Below are 15,841 nucleotides of genomic sequence, written 5' to 3'. Positions count from 1 at the left end.
TTGGTTAGTTATCACGACGGGCCAATGACCAAGGTTATTAGCCTGGTCTGCTTAATATGAAAAGGCAGCAGGCTCAACTTCGTTAATGTTAAAAGCATGTCAAAGTCAATAGGCCTTTAGGGGTGGATTGTCATTAATCTTTGTTAAAGATTGTAGACCAGTATTTTATTACACATAATCTCTCAGATAACCATAGCAAGCAAGAGTTTTGGTGTTGGTTACCCCATGGTGAAAATGTGCACATTGAGTATCCTTGTTCTGCCCTTTTGGGGAAGGGTTGTATATTGTTTTGCCAACTTCAGTCTAGTGCTTATTTTTGTAATTTTAAGATGATTTACTGGGTTGTCTGGTAGGAAAGCTTATAAGAAATACATTGGGTTGCTTATGGTGACACGTAATTTTATATATATATATATATATATATATATATATATATATATATATATATATATATATATATATATATATCCTACTGGCGGTCGCCAGTAGGTATATATAGTTAGGATTTTTTCTCTATGGGTTTTTTGAAAATTCTATGTCTAATAACTTTGGCGTTTGTGGACGGAATTGGCTGAAATTTTCAGGAAAATTGAACATTTTGTTTCTGAGCAGCCCTTGAAAATTTGGGGGGGGTTCGTTCAGTGGGGGCCGAGAAAAAAGGGGGGTCCCAAAACGTGTTTTTAACATTGAGTTTTCCATAGGGCGGTTGGCCTCACTTTTAGCCCGAACGGCTGAATGGATTTGCACGAAACTTGGCAAAATTGTAGGGGACTGGTAGCCCGATGTGCCTTTTGTAGGTCTCAATATATGTGCTCCAGTGGATTTTGAGAAATTAACGTTTAAAAAAAGATATATCTGTAACAGCGGACCAGTTAGCGCACTGGTTCGCGGACTTTTCGCGCAACGGAGCTTTGTGAAGCGAAGCTGATTGGTTCTCTGGCGTCTGTCAACATTCCAAAAAGTCCGTAGCGGCCGCCATCTTGTCTCTCGGTAGGATCGAGAGACAAGAGGAGGCCAAAGCGAAGGGGCAAATGACCATAAGGGGGAATAGTAGATCCTCGCTGACCCCCTAGGTTTGATGTGGAGGTTTTAAAAGGGCCCCGCGGGGCAAAAAAAAAAAATTATAATAATAATCTTACGGCTGAATGGATTTGCACGAAACTTGGCAAAATTGTAGGGACTGGTAGCCCGATGTGCCTTTGCTAGGTCTCAATATATGTGCTTCAGTGGATTTTGAGAAATTAACGTTCAAAAAAAGATATATATCTGTAACAGCGGACCGCTTCGCGTACTTTTCGCGTTACGGAGCTTTGCGAAGCGAAGCTGATTGGCTCTCCGGTGTCTGTAAACAGTCCGTAGCGGCCGCCATCTTGTCTCTCGGTAGGATCGAGAGACAAGAGGAGGCCAAAGCGAAGGGGCAAATGACCATAAGGGGGCATAGTAGATCCTCGCTGATCCCCTAGGTTTGATGTGGAGGTTTTAAAAGGGCCCCGCGGGGCAAAAAAAATAAATAATAATAATAATCGAACGGCTGAATGGATTTGCACGAAACTTGGTAAAATATTAGGGACTGGTAGCCCGATGTGCCTTTGCTAGGTCTCAATATATGTGCTTCAGTGCATTTTGAGAAATTAACGTTCAAAAACAAGATATATATCTGTAACAGCGCTCCGCTTCGCGGAGATAAAATTATATCTGTATTACGTAGCTGTTGCTAACACCAGTTAGCGACGGCTAGTAGGAGATAGCGACCATCTTGGGCCCCACTTTGCATGTGAGTGATATTTATCACTAATGACATGCAAAGTGGGCATGCCAAGATGTTAGCGACTGGAAACAGTCGCTAACATCGCTATCTCCTATTATCAACTTTTGGAAATATTCGAGATAAGCGCGAATATCTCCAAAAAGTAACAGCTGCCCTGAGCAGTTCTTAGCCATGTTATCCAATGGGAGGTGGATAACATGGCTAAGAGCATTAGCTCGGTAATGCATGAATATCGCGGAGTTTTCAGCGATATTAATGCATTGCGCTCGTTTTTTATCGTATTTGCGATAAACCTTGATAATAGCAAGGTTTATCTGCGATAATTTCTGACGGTAAAAAAATCTTTGCAATGCATCGTTAGGGATAAATATCGCTTAACTTTGGTAATATGCCCCAACGTCTGTTAACGTTCGATTCGAAGGAAATCAGGAAGTGTTGAAAAACATTGTGTGCGCCATCTTGTCTTTTTTCAAATGCCACACTTTTGTCGTGCACGGCAGCCATTTTAGATGCCTTGACCAGATCCACTCTGTGCACGCTGTCGATCCTTAGCATGGCTCCCCACCCTCGCAAGCATCTCCCCCAGGCAGTGGTCACCCCCGCTCTCTGTTTTATGCATGGGTAATAAACCTCCCCCCATCTGCGCTGTTCTTCCCTGAGAATCACACCCTGTGCCCGCCCGACACCTCCCTTTCGCCCTATTCACTACCGCACCCTCTGACACTCCTTTTCCTCTGTGTTCGATTGTCCAGGCCGGTCCTAGGCTATCAGCTAGCCCTGCAGATGTAGTTTATAGCCACAGCTGTAAAGAATCACCCGTCTTCAAAGGAGTTATAGTAGATCAAGGCCCACACTCGATGAGATCCGTCACAGCAGAAGCGTTGCTATTATCTGAAAACCATCCTGTATTGTGATTGGGGAGGGGACCGAGCGTGAAGCGGAAGATTCCAGGGATGACTCTTTGTACATCAAAGTTTTTACAATTATGTGTCACATTAAAAATATATAGCACTCCGACAAAGTAGTAAGATTATAAAACTTTAATAATTTATAAATATATACAAGAAAACAAAAATAGTAATAACATATAAACATTTTTAGAGAAAAACAACGAAGTAGCGGTCGGCTGTGCGAATAGTCCCAACGCAGCACAACGTCCAGATTTCCGGCGTGGGGCGTCGCGGGGGGTGGGTGATCAGTAGCAAACTGTTGTGCGAATAGTTCCAAGGCAGCAGAACGCGCCGAAATCTAGATGACACAAAAGTGATGTCTAGTAAGTTGCCACCCAGCAAATAACGGCGTGGGGCGTCGCGGGGGGTGGGTCATCAGTAGCAAACTGTTGTGCGAATAGTTCCAAGGCAGCAGAACGATGGCACCAAGGTGATGTCCAGTAAGTTGCCGCACTGGTTTTGGTATCCTACAATGCTGCTCCGAATAACGGCGTGGAGCGCCCCGGGGGAGGCGGCGTGAACGGGCCTCTCCAGGTGGAGTCTCGTCTGTTGTAGTGGGGCGCCCCTTTACCGTTTCAGTTGCCATTCCGTCCGCTTTTGGTCCACTGTGTCAAAATCCGCCATTCAGCTGAGTTGCGCCCACTCTTGCGGTGCAGCGATAGGCGGCTGTCACAGGACTCTCAAAATGGCGGCAGGCTGTTTCCTTTTTGGGCCTGGTCCACTGAAATGGCCCTGGGACACCTTGGAAATCGGACGCTTGTCTGCTAGGTCTTGGACCCCATTCTCGAAAGCGTCCCCTCCGCCTTGAGAATTCATCAAAAGTTTTGGGGGCCCCGACTCCTGCAGGCTTCTGGTGGGGAGCGGCTGCCATGATTGCTCGCGGAATGACCACGACGGAGCTACGAGATGGTGGTGCTCTCATGGTGACGCCAGCTTCAGTCTGAAACATCCAGAAACAAGGTGGGGCTTTCATCGTTTGGGGGGAAAAAAAAAGTTTTCATCCAATGAAAAGTGTTGTTTTTAGGTCATATGATCAAGCCTTCCATCATTAGGAAACCAAAAGTAAAATGAACCAATGAAAAGTTTTATAAACAAGTCACATGACCTGTTATGCGGCATAGGGTATAAAATGCGGAGAAAATACGTTGGCACGTGAGGCGGCGTCAGTAGCGGACCGATGTGCGAATAGGCCGAAGGCAACACAACGCGCCAAGATCCGGATGGCATCGAGGTGGTGTCATAGTTGAGAGTTCTGAGCAGCGGTTGTAACACTGTCTGAAGCTTATTTGCAGCTGCTGCAGCTTCACTACGCGCCAAGATCCGGATGGCACCGAGGTGGTGTGTAGGAAGTTGCCGCACTGGTGTGGCCATCCTACAATGCTGAAAGTCGGCGTGGGGCGCCCCGTTGGCCTGTGAGTTTGCGTCAGTAGCGGACCGATGTGCGAATAGGCCGAAGGCAGCACAACGCGCCAAGATCCGGATGGCACCGAGGTGGTGTCTAGTAAGTTGTCGCACTTCTGTGGCCATCCTACAATGTTGAAAGTCGGCGTGGGGCGCCCCGTTGGCCTGTGAGATGGTGTCAGTAGCGGACTGATGTGTGAATGGGGCCAAAGGCAGCGCAACAATATTTTCTACTATATTTCCGGTGTAGAAGAGACCACAAGGCGCTGAGATGCCAAGATCCGGATGGCACCGAGGTGGTGTGTAGCAAGTTGCCGCACTGGTGTGGCCATCCTACAATGCTGAAAGTCGGCGTGGGGCGCCCCGTTGGCCTGTGAGATGGCGTCAGTAGCGGACCGATGTGCGAATAGGCCGAAGGCAGCACAACAATATTTTCTGACTGACACCACAAGGCGCTGAGATGCCAAGATCCGGATGGCACCGAGGTGATGTCTAAGTTGCGGACTGATGTGCGAATGGGGCCAAAGGCAGCGTAACAATATTTTTTGTATGGAAGATACCACTAGGCGTTGAGATGCCAAGATTCGGATGGCACTGAGGTGATGTCTAGCAAGTTGGTGTGGTCATCCTACAATGCTGAAACTCGGCGTGGGTCACCCCATTAGCCTGTGAGATGGCGTCAGTAGCGGACCGATGTGCGAATAGGCCGAAGGCAGCACAACGCGCCAAGATCCGGATGTCACCGTGGTGGTTTCATAGTTGAGAGGCACTTCATCTGCAGTGGGGCGCCGAGATCCGGATGGCACCGAGGTGATGTCTAGCAAGTTGCTGTACTGGTGTGGTCATCCTACAATGCTGAAACTCGGCGTGGGTCGCCCCATTAGCCTGTGAGATGGCGTCAGTAGCGGACCGATGTGCGAATAGGCCGAAGGCAGCACAACGCGCCAAGATCCGGATGTCACCGTGGTGGTTTCATAGTTGAGAGGCACTTCATCTGCAGTGGGGCGCCGAGATCCGGATGGCACCGAGGTGATGTCTAGCAAGTTGCTGTACTGGTGTGGTCATCCTACAATGCTGAAACTCGGCGTGGGTCGCCCCATTAGCCTGTGAGATGGCGTCAGTAGCGGACCGATGTGCGAATAGGCCGAAGGCAGCACAACGCGCCAAGATCCGGATGTCACCGTGGTGGTTTCATAGTTGAGAGGCACTTCATCTGCAGTGGGGCGCCGAGATCCGGATGGCACCGAGGTGATGTCTAGCAAGTTGCTGTACTTGTGTGGTCATCCTACAATGCTGAAACTCGGCGTGGGTCGCCCCATTAGCCTGTGAGATAGCTGTTCTTTGGATTTGGGCCTGGCTCGTCTGCTGTAGTGGGGTGCCCCTTTACCGTTTCAGTTGCCATTCAGCTGAGTTTCGGCTGCTCTTGATGCTACAGCGACAGGCGGCTGCAACAGGACTCTCAAAATGGCGGCCTGTTCTTTGGATTTGGGCCTGGTCCACTAAAATGGCCCTGGGACACCTTAGAACTCGGACGCTCGATTTTTTTTTTTTCCTTTCCTGTACATGCAAAAAAAGGTAAATGCCCGGTACGTTACACGCTTCATCTGCCACGATGAACTCTCCAGAGGAACCGAAAAAAAATATAGTTGTGGTAACTATACCATGCATCGTCATATGGAGAGGTGGCACCAATTAATTATAGTGCTGCATAAAAGAGAGATTTGGAGGAGAACCCCTGACCTGCTAGTACATTCATCAAAGAAGTGGCACTGAGAGCTTCAGAGGCAAGGGAAACGGTCCCAAATATTTAGAAGAACTTTGGAAAGATTAAAATGACATGTTTAGATTGTGGCAAATTAATTTCATGTGGACAGATGAGTGTTACTCTAATAAATACAGCATATGAACATCATCATAGTCGATGGTTGGTAGAGACATTTTGACTATATCCTGGACCTGCCCGTCCTCGCCCAAAATGGCGCCAGAATAAATGGGACTCGTAACTCCTTGTTGTGTACTGGTTGCAGAACCTTGAAATCACGAGATACGTATGCAGTTTTGAAGCAAATGGCGGGCGGGGACGAGAATTGATTGAATATTTCGACATCCCTATTGATATTAAGTTCTGATGTGTTATTGATTACTGTACTGTTGAAAGTTCGAATTAACGTCACCCATGGTACTTGCCCGCAAATGTATATCTAGATAATTTTATTGTAACTGGCCCTGTCGTATTTTAATTATAAAATGTACGTCCACCGATTCCGTAACTGTTAGACACCTTAGTTCTTGCAACGTAATGGCCCGCCCGTTACGTTCCTCTACAGTGTAAATGTCTATTCATCATATACGATTACAGTTTGCTCCGTGGCCGGCCCACGTGGTTATAGGCTCGTATTTGTATAATGAAATTTTCACAATAAAGGTTTTTAAAAGAAAACATGGTAGTAGTATATACATTGGTAAAGTTTTTAATAATAGTCACTGTTTTAGAATCATTAAAAGGCAAGTGAAATAAAGCAGACCAATTACATGAAGGGTAAAAGGTATAATACGAAGGAACGCAGTAAAGATAAATGGTCAAGGGCTGTTGTGTTTTCTATTCCTGCAACATAAAGTGATCGATAAGAATCTCATATTCAGGCGTATCGGCGACTAAGACAGCAGGTCGACCCTCTTTTGCTCAACGGCTCCGTCATGGGACGAAGAAACGCTCTTTTTCTCGAAAAAAGAATATATTTTACTTGCAGGACAGTTGTAAAATTTCCGGGAAAGTACATTAGCCTGGAACATTATAACATATATTTAAGAAAAAATAATGTTCGGAAGTAATGAAAAGCGTAATTTTTAGGTCATATGACCAAGCCTTTCATCATTACAATAAGAAAAGTAAAATGAACCAATGAAAAGTTTTATTAACAAGTCACATGACTTGTTATGCTTACGTTACACGCTGCGCGCCCCGGATGACTTCCGGATGCGCTAACGCGGCGCGTCATATGACGCATTACGCGACAACGCAGGTACAGAATATAGTCAAAATGTCTCCACCAACCAGCGGTCGGAACACAACCCCTTTCAGCAGGCTAAATAGTTCTGTTAAATGACAACAGAAGGGACAGGCAACAAGAACCATCAGTCAAAGAGGGGAGGGCTAGTTCTTCTCTACCGGGTTACATTGGGGCGCTACCGGAACTGATCGAATTGGTAGTCTACAGTGTTTCTGGATGTTTCAGACTGAAGCTGGGGTTAGCATGAGAGCAGCACCATTTCGTAGCTCCGTCGTGGTCATTCCGCAACCAATCATGGCAGCCGTTCTTTATCGTTATTTTGGGCGGGGTGGGTGGCGGAGCCGAGCTGTTTTGCAGCCATCATTGTGTGGAGTTCAGTTCATCTCACTAGTTTTGTATTTGTCATGAGGGGTTGTTCCTAATGTTTCTATTTTAGCGAGGTCAAAAAGAGATCCCATTAGTGGCCTACTGATTTTGCTCGATTCCTTTTCTTTTTTTTTTTTACACGATTTTTCGTTATCTGCAAAGACTAAACAGAGTATTGCGACTCTGTGTTTGTTTGTAAATAGAGAATGAACCAAAGAGAACTAATTCTAAAACAGTAAATACTTGGATAACAATGAATCAAATGGAGAGAGAAGCAGGCACGACGGATTACAATGGGGGCAAAGACCTGCGTTAACTACCTTTCACTATCTGCAAAGAGAGAGTACTCCTAATAGAAATGAGGGGGGGGGGGGGGCACCATTCAAAGCAGATCAGTGTGCATAAACACGAAAATGTTTTCACTTACCACGTACTTGACATTCGACAGCTTATGATATTTGCTATTAAAAAACCATTGAAATTCACTGAAAAAACCATAGGTTATAGACCATATATAGTTAGGAATTAGCATTTACAAAACCTTGAAAATTCACTGAAAAAACCATAGGTTATAGACCATATATAGTTAGGAATTAGCATTTAAAAAACCTTATTTTACTCACACAAAACCATTGAAATTCCATATATAGTTAGTTGCACTAACTATATATCGCGCACCTGCAATCCACTGCTGATGATGTCACATATTACATCATTCATGACATGGTCAGTGACATCACTGATGACATCACTGATGACATCTCAAATGACATCACTGATGACATCACTGATGACAACATCCAGTGACTGTATGTTTCTGTAAAGTTAAAATGTGTCTTACATATTGAAGAATGAGTGGAAGTATAAGTGTCTGGACAAAGGATTTAGTAGGTGCATGACTGAATGCATGAGTGAGTGATTAAATGTGTCTCACTGAGTGCATGGGTTAGTGACTAAAGTGTCTTAATTTGTGCATCATTATGTCTGTTGTTCTGTAAACTGCTGCATGTTTTGATCAGTAGCTATATGATTAACTATATGGGTTACTGATTGATTGTCCAAGTATTTGTATGGGAGACTGAGTGTGTGTGGCTGGCTGGGAGGTGTGTGACTCTGTGCAGATCAATGTGTACTTGTATCAATGATTGTATAACAAGGTAAGTATGTGTTAGTATATGTTTGAAAATGTAAGGTGCTCCATGTTTAACTGTATAGACAAGAAAATGGAAGTGTCATTGATTCTTTACAGGACTGACTAGGTGTGTGAGTAACTCCATGGATGAGTGGCAGACTGTGAGTGTCTGTATAGGTGTATGAGTGCATATGATAGTGTTGTAAAGATGAGTGATTGTATGTATGAATGATAGTATGGGTGAATGAGTGAAGGTGTGTGTAGACGTAGGAATCAGTGAGTGCGTATGTAGTAACTAGTATTGGTGTGTCAATGGTTTCAAAAATTATATTCTGTATTTAACACTGGGTGAAACAGAGGTTATATTAAAATGTGAGGAGATGCATTGTATTGTCACATGAATGATATCATCAGTGATGTGGTCATTGATGTCAAATGAGATGTCATCAGTGATGTCATTTGAGATGTCATCAGTGATGTCATCAGTGATGTCACTGACCATGTCATGAATGATGTAATATGTGACATCATCAGCAGTGGATTGCAGGTGCGCGATATATAGTTAGTGCAACTAACTATATATGGAATTTCAATGGTTTTGTGTGAGTAAAATAAGGTTTTTTAAATGCTAATTCCTAACTATATATGGTCTATAACCTATGGTTTTTTCAGTGAATTTTCAAGGTTTTGTAAATGCTAATTCCTAACTATATATGGTCTATAACCTATGGTTTTTTCAGTGAGTGTATATATATATATATATATATATATATATATATATATATATATATATATATATCCTGATTGGGTCCTTGGAAGAGTTATGCAAGAGGCAATGGGCCTAATCTTTTTATTATGGAGATGTATGACAAACACAGTAGGCCTGACGTATTTATTGTGCACAATCATATTTTATTGCTGATATGCCTTTGTAAAGTAGATTGTTATTGTACCGTGTTAAAGACTGTAGACAGATTGCATTATTTGGAGCTTCTCAGATAACTGTAGTAGGCAAGGGTTTTGGGGTTGGTGTCCATCTCTAGTTTCCCTCTCTGATGAACTCTGTGGATACATTTGTAGTTTGATAATCTCCTTTAACTTCCTTGGAGGGGGTGACTATTGCTTTTTTCAACTGAAGTTTTGTGTAGCTATATATAACTTTCTGACTGTATGCCTGACGGTTGCCTTGCGGAAAAGCTTATGTAGAATTCATTGTGCCTAATCGGGGAAAGGTGACAAACGATTAATAAAGGCGAGAAGCTTGATTGGTTTATTGGTAATATGTATGTCCTAAGCCTTAGTTCTGACATGTTTATTATGAACATTTATGCATCCATAGTAAACCTAACCAGTTTATTTTGAAAATTGTTTGTCATAGCCAATAGGTCTGTAAGTTGGATTGTCATTACACTGTGCTAAAGTTTGCACAAATATATTTTATTACACAGAATTTCACAGATTACAGTAGGCCACTGTTTTGTTATTGGTCAACACTTCTAACACTTGTCATATTTCTGCTGGGACTTTTGCGAGAGGTCGTAGATTATGTATTTTGTATTATTTTGAATACATATTTTATAAATTTGATGGCTGTTTGCCTACCGGCAGACTTGTAAGAAACCTTCTGCACTGAGGTGATGATGGTGACAAGCCAACATTAAAGGTTACCGACCTGGAATCTCGGTTTACTGTAGTAGGTCAAGCCTTTGTTGTTGGGTTAACCCTGTGATGAACCGAAGACCTAGATTTAGGGTTTGAGAATCCTTGTGCTTGTTTCGGAGGGCTGTATATTGTTTTGCCAGCGGAAGAGGTGTGGCACCGCGGCTAGGGCGACTGACTCCGGAATCTGGGGGTCACGGTTCGATCCCCGGCACCGGCGGCAGATTAGCCAGCACCATGTGACCCTGGGCAACAGCTTGCTTAATCTTCCCGACGGCCCCAGCGCCTAGAGACCCTTACGGGTGATTGTGCTCTTTACAAATGTGGATTATTATTATAATTATGTACATATTTGTAATGTTATGACTGTATCAGTGGTTGCATTGTAGCAAATCTTGTGCTCAATTCTCAATGCTGATAATCCAAAGTGGAAGGCAGTAGGCCTGATTGGTTTATTGTGAAACATTATGTCAATTGTCGTATGTATGATCTGTTTACAATGATGGGTTATGACAAAAGCAGTAGACCTGACTTGTATAGTGTGAAAAGCCTATATTAAAGCCAATAGGTCTTCAAGGATGGATTGGTATTACACTCCGGTAAAGCCTACATGCAGGTATTCTGTTACAGGGATTCTCATGGGTTACTATAGTGGGCAAGGGGACTGGGTGTTAGTTAACTCTCTGACAAAACTCTGGGGTTAGAAGCTTTGCACTACGTGAATTCTTGTATTGTTTATTATTTATATTTCACGTTCTGCTTATTTTCACATGAATACTGCTCCCTGTTTTTTAATTCTTAACTATTCTCTAAATTGTCTTATTGGGATATCCTGTTTTTGTGAACACAGTTCACAAACAAACATGACTAGAAAATAAGAAGCAGTTTCTAGATCCACCGGAGCAACGCAGGTGCAAAGTAAAACGTTTATTTGTTTTTGAGGAGTGCCCTGAAGACAGTATTGGCTGTCTACTGGTCTGTTCAACTAAATGAATGAATAAATAAAAAAGCATTGGTAAAGACAATAAGCGGACTGTGGCAGGACTTTGATTTTTTTTATTTATTTGCAAATTATAGGCAATAGCCAGTAATAGAAGTGTAAAAGTAATAGTGAAAAGTTAAAATGTCTTAAGATGAAAAAGTGTAAATGTCTTCAGATGACAGTCAAGCCTCCTTGGGTGTCCATAGGGCACACTGGGATTACTGGGCTCAAACGTAGTGGTTGAGCTCATTTGCCCTTTGTTTCAATGTCTTTTCAATCCTTGGTTAAATAGTCCTGCGCGGTGCTGTGGACTTGCCTGCGCTTGTCAGTTTATGATTCCATTGGCAGACCAAGCCCTGATCTTGGTTGTGTTGCCGTTCAGACTGTACAGCGGGCAGGAGATGTGTTCTCACCCTTACACTGCTGGTACTTTTCTTCGTGGGGCCACAGAAGCAACCTTGTTCAGGTCGGGGTTTGCAGCGCGGACACGCTGGACAGACCTGCTCTGTCCCACCAATCTTCACCAGTGGTGGTCCTTATGACTAACTGCAGGCTGGTGCCTGGACGCAGAAGTTGCGTCCTCCCGACCAAGTTTCATGACAATGATGCTTCTATAGCAGTTTCAGCCGCCAGGCTGATCCTGAGTTCCCACTTCGGCAGCAGTGTGGCTTTAGTTTTCTTCATGAGGAGCGGCAATGTCACCAAGTCAAGCCCGCAGCAGACTGCTGGCCAATACAGATATCTTCACTTTGATGCGGTTGTGATACAGTTCCCTTGAACTAGAACTGTGCAGAGCAACAGGGGTGGGGCCCCTTTGCAGCATGAGTCGCTCCTGCTTCGCTTGTTTTTTCAGCACTGTCAGTGCCTTGTCAGGAACTGTTGTGATGGCTCAATGCTTGACATGTCTGCTGGCCCAGCCAGGCCTTTCATAGTTTTGGCAAGCGGTATCTGTCAGGAGGATGGAGTAAATCAGGCCCTTAATGTCTTTATGGAGTATCGAGAGATGCTACCAATTGTTATTGTAGGTTGAGAGGCTATGAAAGGACATGCACTGATCTCCTTCCTATCCAGACGAGAATTACAAGAATTGCTTGTCTGGTCTGCTCCCAGTGGCACAGAGATCCCCTTCAATGCCAGTACTTTGAGGGGATGTGTTTTGTGTCACTTGTGAGACAAGTACAAATTCTAGCTGGCCACTCCGCCTTGGTCTTTCAGCAAACCTAAAACAAGGAGCATTGAGTTATGACAGAAAATGTGGTTCCGGTGTTTCCTGTGTAAATCGTCTATATTAACCTGTTTGGAATGCTGAAATTGGCTTGGGACGCTAGAGGTTCATTTAGAGTTTGGTGGAGTGGGAATCGGTGCCCCAGAAACAATCCCTCCTCTTATAACTTGAGAGGTGGGGGAACCACCAGTTTCCAATGGTAGTTTCAGGTGGCTCCTCTGTCAAACACCACTACCCAGAGGCCCACCCTCCACAGTATAGCCATGTCTTTGTCTAATAATGCCAGAGTAGGGGGATATTTCTGCAAAACAACAAATAATGCCAACATTCAAGATTTGAGGCAAGTGCTCCAGCTGCGGTGGCCTCTTAGAAAGGATCATTGCAACAAGTGGAGATTTCCAAGCAAGTCAGGTGGTCCTCCTCTGCAGCAGGGGCTGCTGGACTACTTGCCGAGCTCTAAATTACCTCCTTAGAATGTTGTCCCAAACTATTGTTTGCTTGCAGTTTGTTTTCAGCCGCAGGTACATGAAGCAGACGATGGTGGTGGTCTTGTTTATTTTCAGTTGCTTGGTTAGATCTGGGAGATGGGTTACTAAAAGCTAGCCACTGGTGGAATTTAAAGTATTCCAGCATAATTTCAGAAGTTTCACGATACACTTTTTATATGAACATCCCTGAAATCACACCCTGCTGCCTGATTGACACCTGAACAGCGTGAACAATCCGAACACGGGCAGCTGTTCTCAGCCGCTGTGTTTTTTTGTGCTTTTTATTTTTACCATAACGTGACTTCACATCAGATTGACGCAAGCACACATTCCATACTAAAACGTAGCGCAGAATGTCGGATTTTCTTTTAACATAATTATGTGTAATTTGTATGAAATTTTCAATAATTACATGAACGTAAATTTTACGTACCACAATCCTGAATGACCTGATACTCTGTATTGGCCACCTGTTCTGGCCCATTATTGTGGCTTGAGAACGGAACAGTGGGTTACTCCCTCTCTGGTGGCAATAACCATTATAAATCTGCCCGAGCAGAGTGCAGCAACATATATTGGTAACCAGGGAGCAAAAGGAAAATGACATATTGGCCATGAAGTAAGAGTGGCTAAAGCTATGCAGATTAGTCACAGCTCCCCCAAAGCAAAATGCCAAATCAGCATGCCTACCTAGTATATGACCGATCAGGGCAGTTTATCTCCGTTTCACAAAGAGTCCTTTTTCGGATGTTAATGACTGGTGCCCAGCTTGTAACCCACTTTCGTTGTATGCTTCCTTTTTCAGAGGGTATCCGATTCAAAACTAATAAAATACTTTGGTACCAATATGCTGAGTGTTCTGTCAAGGATGACCATAGCAAATGAATTTCTCATATGCCAGATAACTATTGTTTGTGTGCATGTGGTGCAAACTTAACACAGTAAGCAACTTCATGAATTTTTTCTAACCTCCACAGGCTCTCTATGCCTCCAAAATCATATCGTATGCCCAGGGATTTATCCTGTTCCGGGAGGCGGCGAAGGAGTTTGGCTGGACACTCAATTACGGTGGCATCGCGATGATGTGGAGGGGAGGTTGCATCATCCGGAGGTGAGGAAGGTGTTATAGTGGTGAGCAATGCTTACCTTGAGGTGTGGTCAGTGCCAAGTGCACCTCAGGTTTACAGCCTTTCATTCACCAGACCCACATCATATCACACCAGAAAGTAATATTTTAAATAGTGTGATTTTGTGTTTTTATTGCCAAAAGTGAAAAGTCTTTCATCGGAATTTAGTAACCATTAAGATCAAATGTAGAACTAGAATCTTTCTTTACCTAAAGGAATCTACTCATTAGTCTGCTCCATTTTACCATATGTAGAGGAGCTGTACTGAACATTGTTGTGGTGACACTGAGACTTATAGGTTTGTGCAAAGTCCTTATGGGAACTGTGTAAGGAACTCTCTCCATTGGGCATGCGTGCTAGCCACAGGTTTTCTGAGCAGCAAACACACAGCGAAGACTTGCTCCTGGAAAGATTTAAGTAGAGTTTAATACTATATATATATATATATATATATATATATATATATATATATATATATATATATAATCACCCGAAAGGACATTCGAGGCTTATAGCATTGTAATCGCCTCAAAAGCCAGGAGAGCATGCTAGATGGTATATCTTCTGTTTTGTTCATCCATGGTCCCCTCCAGAACCAATCTTTGATTGCTTAACCCACATTTAGGACCTGATGGGTTCCCTTTGCTACAAGCAGGGAGGATGTGGGAGGGGGGGGGGGAGACACCTATCTTATGACCCCAACACTTTAATTGCAGATATGCTATAGGTTCCATTCATCTGAAAGATGCTAATAGATCTTAATGCCCATAAAGGGGTTAGGTTTAGGGTCCGTCAGCATCTGGGCGCAATTTACTAATTCCTCATCCAATTCAATGTTTTTTTTTTAAACCTACACTAATAGAAATGCAGGGCTCCACACCCATGAACACCAGAGAACTCTCCTCATCTGCCTTTCACATTGTCCGTTGAAATGCATCAAATGACCATCCTTTTTTATATTATTTTCTTTTAGTGTTTTCCTGGGAAAAATCAAAGAGGCTTTTGAGGGAAATCCAAACCTACAGAACTTGCTGCTAGATGAGTTCTTCAAGAAGGAAATGGAAAGATGTCAGGTGAGGAGAATGATATGCAGAAACAACGGATTGATTACACGTTCTGTATGAAAAGAACACTAGTCTAATTAGTTTGATGGTGTGTTAAGCTAGACCAGTTACTTCCTGAAATTCACAGGTGCAAACTCCCGCCTCATGAACCTGGAATACCCCCCCCCCCCCCCCCCCCCCCCTTCTGCTCTCCATGTGTACAGTCTGAGTCCTGCTCACCTTCTCCGCTTCTACATAACCTGGGACCTCATCATGCTGTATATTTTAACTCTCACATACCTTGTCTCCCTATGTTTGACTTCTTTACCATGGAACTAGATCTCTTTTGCAGAGCCAGAGACCTGCCATTTCCTACACCCACGTGGTGTTTTGCCCCTGACCACCACCGTCCATCTATCATGTATCTATCCTCTTGTTAATGTTAATGTTAGGCTAAATTTATAGAGCGCACTGACACCGGAGGTTTCCTGGCGCTGAGGTTGGAATTGAGGTAGAATTGAGAGCTAATGGGAGTTCGAGAAGAGCCAGGTCTTTAGGCTCTTTCTAAAGCTCAGCAAGGTGTCAGAGGTTTTGATGTGTAGGGGAATGGAGTTCCACAGCTTGGGTGCCAGGAAACTAAATCTCCGGCCACCCTGTTTTTTTAACTTGATCGCTGGGACGGTGAGAAG

At 43.8% G+C, this 15,841-nt stretch overlaps 1 protein-coding gene across 1 annotated transcript in view; it reads left to right on the top strand.

Annotated features, from left to right (window-relative positions):
- The window catches only part of PGD (phosphogluconate dehydrogenase), a 52,320-nt gene that overhangs the window by 31,898 nt on the left and 4,581 nt on the right, over positions 1 to 15,841 (top strand). The window contains exons 10-11 of the mRNA XM_078642260.1: positions 13,960 to 14,093; positions 15,083 to 15,182. Coding sequence (XP_078498386.1) covers positions 13,960 to 14,093; positions 15,083 to 15,182 — 234 coding nt within the window. The remainder of the gene's footprint in view (positions 1 to 13,959; positions 14,094 to 15,082; positions 15,183 to 15,841) is intronic.

The sequence above is a fragment of the Lissotriton helveticus genome, chromosome 5_1 (assembly GCF_964261635.1).
Source record: "Lissotriton helveticus chromosome 5_1, aLisHel1.1, whole genome shotgun sequence".
NCBI lineage: Eukaryota > Metazoa > Chordata > Amphibia > Caudata > Salamandridae > Lissotriton > Lissotriton helveticus.
This window is presented reverse-complemented; position numbering and strand designations above follow the sequence as displayed.